This window comes from Papaver somniferum, chromosome 1 (assembly GCF_003573695.1).
Source record: "Papaver somniferum cultivar HN1 chromosome 1, ASM357369v1, whole genome shotgun sequence".
NCBI classification, from domain to species: domain Eukaryota; kingdom Viridiplantae; phylum Streptophyta; class Magnoliopsida; order Ranunculales; family Papaveraceae; genus Papaver; species Papaver somniferum.
In genome coordinates, this window is record NC_039358.1 from 196,974,878 (window position 1) to 196,981,557 (window position 6,680).

Sequence of the window (6,680 nt, forward strand, 5' to 3'; positions counted from 1 at the left end):
AGTTTAGGATAGAAAACTAAACTTGGGTTTCTGCAAAACGTCATAAGTCTTCCCAAAAACATCTACACCATTCAAAATCACATGCAGTAACATATGTAAGTTTATTAACAGAACTTGTTACATTCATGGTTAGAAAAGATGGCAGGTAAGCGATTTCATTGGAGAATAAATGAAAATAGTTATGGAAGGATTGTACAAGTACATGACATGAAAATCAGTAAACTTAAAGAAAAACAAAACCGAGAAAGAACCCATACCTTCTGTAGAAGAGAAAATCAGTGAAAAAGCAGGGGGTCTAACAACACCACTCAATATTTCGCTTAGCAATCTGTATGGACTAACTCTGAAATACTTTGCTAGAGAATCAACTAGACAGTCAGACTAATATAGATATAAGTATCTCAAGGAGTTAATATCAAATACAAGGAATAAATTGGACGGTACCAAAGACCAGTGTCCAAGGATAAATCAATATCAATCAACAACCAGAGGTTGGATTTCCAATTGATGATCACGAACGGACAACCTATATTATTTCAATTATATAACAAATATAATGCGGAAAAGAAATAACACAGACACCAGAAGTTTTGTTAACGAGGAAACTGCAAATGCAGAAAAACCTCGGGACCTAGTCCAGATTGAATACACACTGTATTAAGCCGCTACAGACACTAACCTACTCCAAGCTAACTTCGGACTGGACTATAGTTGAACCCCAATCAGTCTCCCACTAATTCAAGGTACATTTGTACTCTTACGCCTCTGATCCCAACAGGATACTGCACACTTGATTCCCTTAGCTGATCTCACCCACAACCAAGAGTTGCTGCAACCCAAAATCGCAGACTTCATAATAAACAAATCTGTCTCACACAGAAAAGTCTATCAAAGGATAAATCTGTCTCCCACAGAAAAACCCTAGGTTTTGTTCCGTCTTAAGATATAAAATCAAGGTGAACAGGAACCAATTGATAATCCGGTCTTATATTCCCGAAGAACAGCCTAGATTAATCAATCACCTCTCTACAATCCTTCCTGACTACATAGGCGGTTTCTCGAGGAATCACAAACAGTGAGACGAAGATGTTTGTGACTTCTTTATCTTGCCTATCGGAGAACTCTCACGATTTCAAGCCAATCAATAGATTGTACTCGTACGATAGAAGATGCAAGATCAGATCACACAACTACGATAAAAGTAGTATCGGTCTGGATTCACAATCCCAATGAAGTCTTTAAGTGGTTAACCTGGTTTTAAAGAAGAAACCCAAAGGTTAAAGGAGAATCGACTCTAGCGAGCGCACTAGTATCACACAGACGTGTGGGGATTAGTTTTGCCCAATGCTAGATGTCTCCTTTATATATTCTTCAAATCAGGGTTTTTCCTTAGTTACAAAGCAATCCACATTCACCGTTAGATGAAAACCTGATTTAGATTCAAGCTAATATTTGTCTCGAAAACTTAGCTTGTCACACACACTTGGTTAGACGTTTACTGGGTTTGCGAAAACCATGCCCAAACGTGTACGTGTATGTTGGTTCAACATAGTAACCCAAAAGGTTAACCATATGAGCATTTCATATTAACCTTGTTCTTCTTCACCATAACTAGTTCAATTGACTCAAATGAACTAGTTATAGAGTTGTACAATCTCTACGAGATCTTATGTGACTACACAAGACACAATTGAAACAAAGATGATTCGATCCGATTGAATCGGCTCATGAACTTTATAGCCGCGGTTTGCATACTACACTCCTTAGTAATTTAAGTTTCATGTTCAGAGCACATCTTTAGATCATAACCCACTCAAGTACGCAGACAAGTTCGCGGAGTTAAGACAATTGGCGGAGTTTTCCAAACTCAGCAGAAAATCTCGGCAAAGAGACTTTTGCTAGTTCGCGGACTTAACATGCAAACGAGTTTTTGGAAAATCCCAGCAGAAACTCTCAGTAAGAGAACTTCCGTTAGTTCGCGGACTGAGTTCGCAGACTGGGTTCGCGGACTTGGCAAAGCCAAATCCTCCGGTTTCTCTCAATCAACAAAGTTCGAAAACTTCGGCTCAAGGAATACATGGTTATGAAATCTAACTCTCATTCCAATCATTGAGACATTCTTAGAGGACGTTATATATCTGTTATTCACAGACCGTTTCACGTCAGAGCAATTCTCAAAGTAATTGAAACTTTTCATGACTTTCGTCACTAGATGAAGATAAACTTGATCAAAGCGAAACGCTTTACCAACACATGATTTCGAGATATAGATAGGAGAGATATACTCGGCTCGAAATATCAAATGTGTATGATTCAGTCTATATAACATACGACTTTTGTCTCATAAGAAGTAGGAGATAAAAGAGATAGACTTTTGAGTGATAGATAAGTTCAAGTCTCTGCATACCTTTTTGTTGATGAAGGTCCATGGTTCCTTGAGTAGATCTTCATCGTTGTATGATGAATCTCCATGAAGTCCTTGAGCTCAACTACACTTTTCTATCCTAGTCCGAGACTTAGCTATGCAGACTAGAAATCAAGACTCATAGTTTATCACTAACATTGACAAACATGCTTAAGATAGCAACGCATGCGAGGTCGAACGTGCTATGCTCTAACACTCATCCCAATTACGAAACAAGTGGAGTTCGGATTTGGATTTTAAAGCCAAATTTCATTAACCTGAAATAAAATTAGGGCATGAATGAGTAAATTTACAAAAGCAACAGAATAATACAGAATCTCAATCATACGATTAGGAAGAAAAATTATTACTCTGTATTAGACAATATTAATCTATAGAAACCCTAATTAACAATAACTTTCATCTGCATTTAAATGAAATCACAATCGTCTAGACAACTTACTGACAAATTAGGGTAGACGAATAGTATCATAATATCGTTATTTGAAGGAGAAGAACGGTACAAATCTAGTTGAAGGAAAAAAAATTCTATTGAATATGAGAAGCTCCATAACTGTAGATCTAAAAAGACACCTGTTTTTCTTTCGTTTTGTTTTGAGAACAGGGCCGAAGGTTACAAAGAACAAGCTAATTGGAGAAAGAGTTATAGACGTACCTCGATCCGAGAGAAGTAATATTATTTTTTTACTTTCTGATTTTGATCTATGTGATTTTTTTTTGGTTTTGGAGTATACCGATTAGATGTGGTTTAGTGGTTATTCTAAAATTTTGGAGAAAAATATGCGACGGAGGGAAAATTTGATAATCTTCTGATATTTTTGCGGTATTTTATTTAGCTAAAGCGGAAAAGTAAGTTTTACTCATTTCTTCGTTATTTATATGTGTTCTTTAATTTTTTGATTGAGACGTATAATTAGTCACACTATTTGTGTGACAAGATTAATTTAAAATAAAATATAATTAGGTAGAGATTTATTGTTACACTTTTTAACGATGTCACACATATTTGTGAAACAACTTTTATCACATCAATTAGTGTAACAATTCAGTGTTACAAATTACTCCATTTGGTATAGTGTAAATCAACCCAATATTAATCCGGATGTTGCTGGTTAGTATGGTGATCATAAATTTTTTTTCTCTTCTGTGGAGGGGAAGAACCATAAGTCTCCCTGTGGGACGCAATTTAAGCATAAATGGAAGCCCAATTTTTTGAAAATTATAGGCTTAGCAGCCAGCTGGGCTTGGTGTGATATTGCACACCCATGTTTAAGCTGGCTCCCCACTCCTCCTCTCACACCTAAGATACTATAACAATATAATTTTTATTTTTGGGTGCCTTGTACCTATAATACATTTAGGTTAAATCAGATGCCGTTATTTTGTTATTGTTGGCTTGTATTGGCTTTGCATTCTCGCACCATCTTGGTGGTTTAGTAATTTATGGTTGTTGCAATTTTTTTTGTGATAAAAGAGAAAAACCAGATGCATCATAGGAACCGGTTCTGGGTTCCAGTTTTCATGCAATCCGGTGGAACCCGAACCGAATCCGTTAATAACCCTAATGCAAATTCACAGTTTTAATATGAAAGATCTCAAACCCTATGGGTCTGTTTGGCATCTTGGAAACCCAACAACATAACCTAAGTAGAGATATCAGTTATCTAACTAGGAATTGGTTAACTTGAATTATGTTTGTCTCAAATTTTATCTTATCCCAGATTAACATAGAAGTTGTTTGGTTAACATCTCAATCACCCAACAGAAATCATAAGTATAACTTGAATCATGTTTGTTTCGCTCTCCAATTTAAACAACAATATGCAAATAACAATATCCAAGTCTAACTCATCCAAAAAATATTGGTAATAAACAACAATTAGTGTTGTTGTGGCTGCTGTTACAACTACTACCAAATCTTCTTCATCGTCAGAACTCGCCATATTAAGATATCTTATATGTACCTACCAACAGAAAGAATATAGAAGATTAAAAATCATTATATCAATAGAAAACACACAGAAAATTAAAAATCAACATGGAAACTTTAAAAATAAAAACATTTCAATTTAATTCATAGAGCAGGAACATAGTTCATAAAAAATGAAAGGAAAACTACTATTACAGTACCATAACAACACTAAACTTAAACATTAACCAAATTAAATCTCTGACACAAACTACTAAATGAAAAGAAACTTAAACATAACCTAGTAATTCGAAATCCCTGAGAATACTATGTGGCCAAACTTCACCCTATCAGACACCTAGTCACTTAAATTGGAAGGATAATGTGAGGGAATATTGAGCTTCGATAACAACCACTGTCGTTTCCTGTTCCCAGTCAATGCAATGAAAATCTTAGCTTTCTTTTCATCTTCCAATAAATCTAGCACCTGCACAAAAGTATCATCATCCAAATTTGGTACATCCTCGAGTGCGGACACTAAACTTGCCTCTAAAGATGATGAAATTTTGTTTTCTTCTTTCTTAGTCGCAACATTGTTCACAGCCGCTTCCATTACCTGAATTGCATCTACCATTCCTTCTCCTGTACTCTTTTTGGTCTTTCTAAAAGGACGTGAATTCAGACCTGTTGAAGCTCGAGCCCTTTTTTGAGTGTCAGATGTACGCAAGTCCTCATCCTTATATTTATATCCATTCTCATTCTGTTCTTGAGGGGTATCTGGAGATTGCGTGTTATCTAAATTTTCATTATCATGGTCATCATCATCTTGCACAGTATTGTCATTCCTACAACGGCTATACCTTCCATTGGCCCTATTATCCCCAAATATAATAGCTAACTCATCAAAGTGAGCAAGGGTCTTTGTCCTCCAGCATTTGACATCAGGATGCTTCTCCAAGTGGAATTATAAAATTTTCCTATTAGCATATCTTCTAAATACAAAACGAAAATCAAAATTCATTAAATTGTTAAAGAATAACATAAATTACAAATCTTGATATAATCATCCCATACAGCATCATCAGCAATCACAATTTCTCGCGACTGATCCCATCCAAATCCACTTTGACCTCTAAGAGTGCTCACAGAAACATAGTTCTTCTTCAAAGTTTTCATACGATTTTTCAACACATCCTTGGTAAAAGAAGAACCAAAACTCTGCTTGAAATTATCAACAAAGTGTGTCCAAGCATATTTGCTGAATTGACCATCGAGTAGTTGTCCTTTCTGTACTTGGTCTTCCATTAGACCTATGAACAGTCTATCCATGGGAGGAGTCCAAGTTGTCCTTCCAGTTTGGGGGTTGGATGATTGATCACTCTCCATATTCTATAATCAACTGAATATGTAAGCTATTGCTAAACAAACTTTTCAGGAAAGTTAAACAACACATCATTACTGGATTCTATATCACTAATTTTGTCACCATTATAGCTAACAAGAATAACCCTGTGAACTTGGGAAGCTAGTAATGCCTCAAACAAAGCTTGTCATAAACAAAATGAATTACCTACTAATTTAATCAAATTTAAAAAATTCCTTTCCCAAATTTAATTCATACCAACCACTATCAACAGACAACCTAAATCATTAATCTGATTACGATGATACCACCAACATGCAATTGATAAAAACAAAAGAAAACATATGTAGTAATGAGAAGAAAAAAAGAGGATGAAGATGATACCAGAAACATGCAATTGATAAAAACAAAAGAAAACATATGTAGTAATGAGAAGAAAAACAGAGGATGAAGATGATACCAGTATCTTGCAATTGATCTGTTGCAGATTTGATATGAAAGCGCTTTGTAAGAAAAACCAAATCAGATTTGTAACAAACTGAATCGTAGAAATTACTGGGATGAATTTGTTAAACTAAACTAGTTGAGAAGAAAAGAGAATACCTTGTGCCAATTTTATGTGGAAACAATAAGCTTTACATCAGTATATATAGGGAAGAAATTGGAAAATTCACAAAGGTATGAAAAACCCTATAGTGGGTTTAGTAATCGTGGGAATGGTAATGGGATTGTGGAGTTCTATCCTTGGCGATGAAATTGGAAAAACAGGTATCTGAGAGAATACCTTAATCACACCTTTTTAGCATACGAAAATCACGGTGAGTTTTCTTATTCTTAACGCAAGTTGGGAATTGAGGGAAGACAAACACGATATAACCGTTTTATCTAGATAACCCATCCTAGGATAAGGATATCCAAGCGGCCAAACACGACCTATATATCTTAACAAGTCCGAGCATCAATTTCCTCTTCTCTCAGACTTC

General features: G+C 35.5%; 1 protein-coding gene across 1 annotated transcript; it reads right to left on the minus strand.

Moving 5' to 3' along the window:
- Window positions 1–4,692: 4,692 nt before the first annotated feature.
- LOC113357058 (uncharacterized protein At2g29880-like) lies at window positions 4,693–5,720 on the minus strand. Its single transcript, XM_026600324.1, has 2 exons — window positions 5,409–5,720; window positions 4,693–5,283 (listed from the first exon to the last, which is right to left on the minus strand). Exons 1-2 carry the CDS (start codon window positions 5,718–5,720, stop codon window positions 4,693–4,695), a joined length of 903 nt encoding a protein of 300 aa, XP_026456109.1.
- Between the last annotated feature and the right edge of the window lie 960 nt (window positions 5,721–6,680).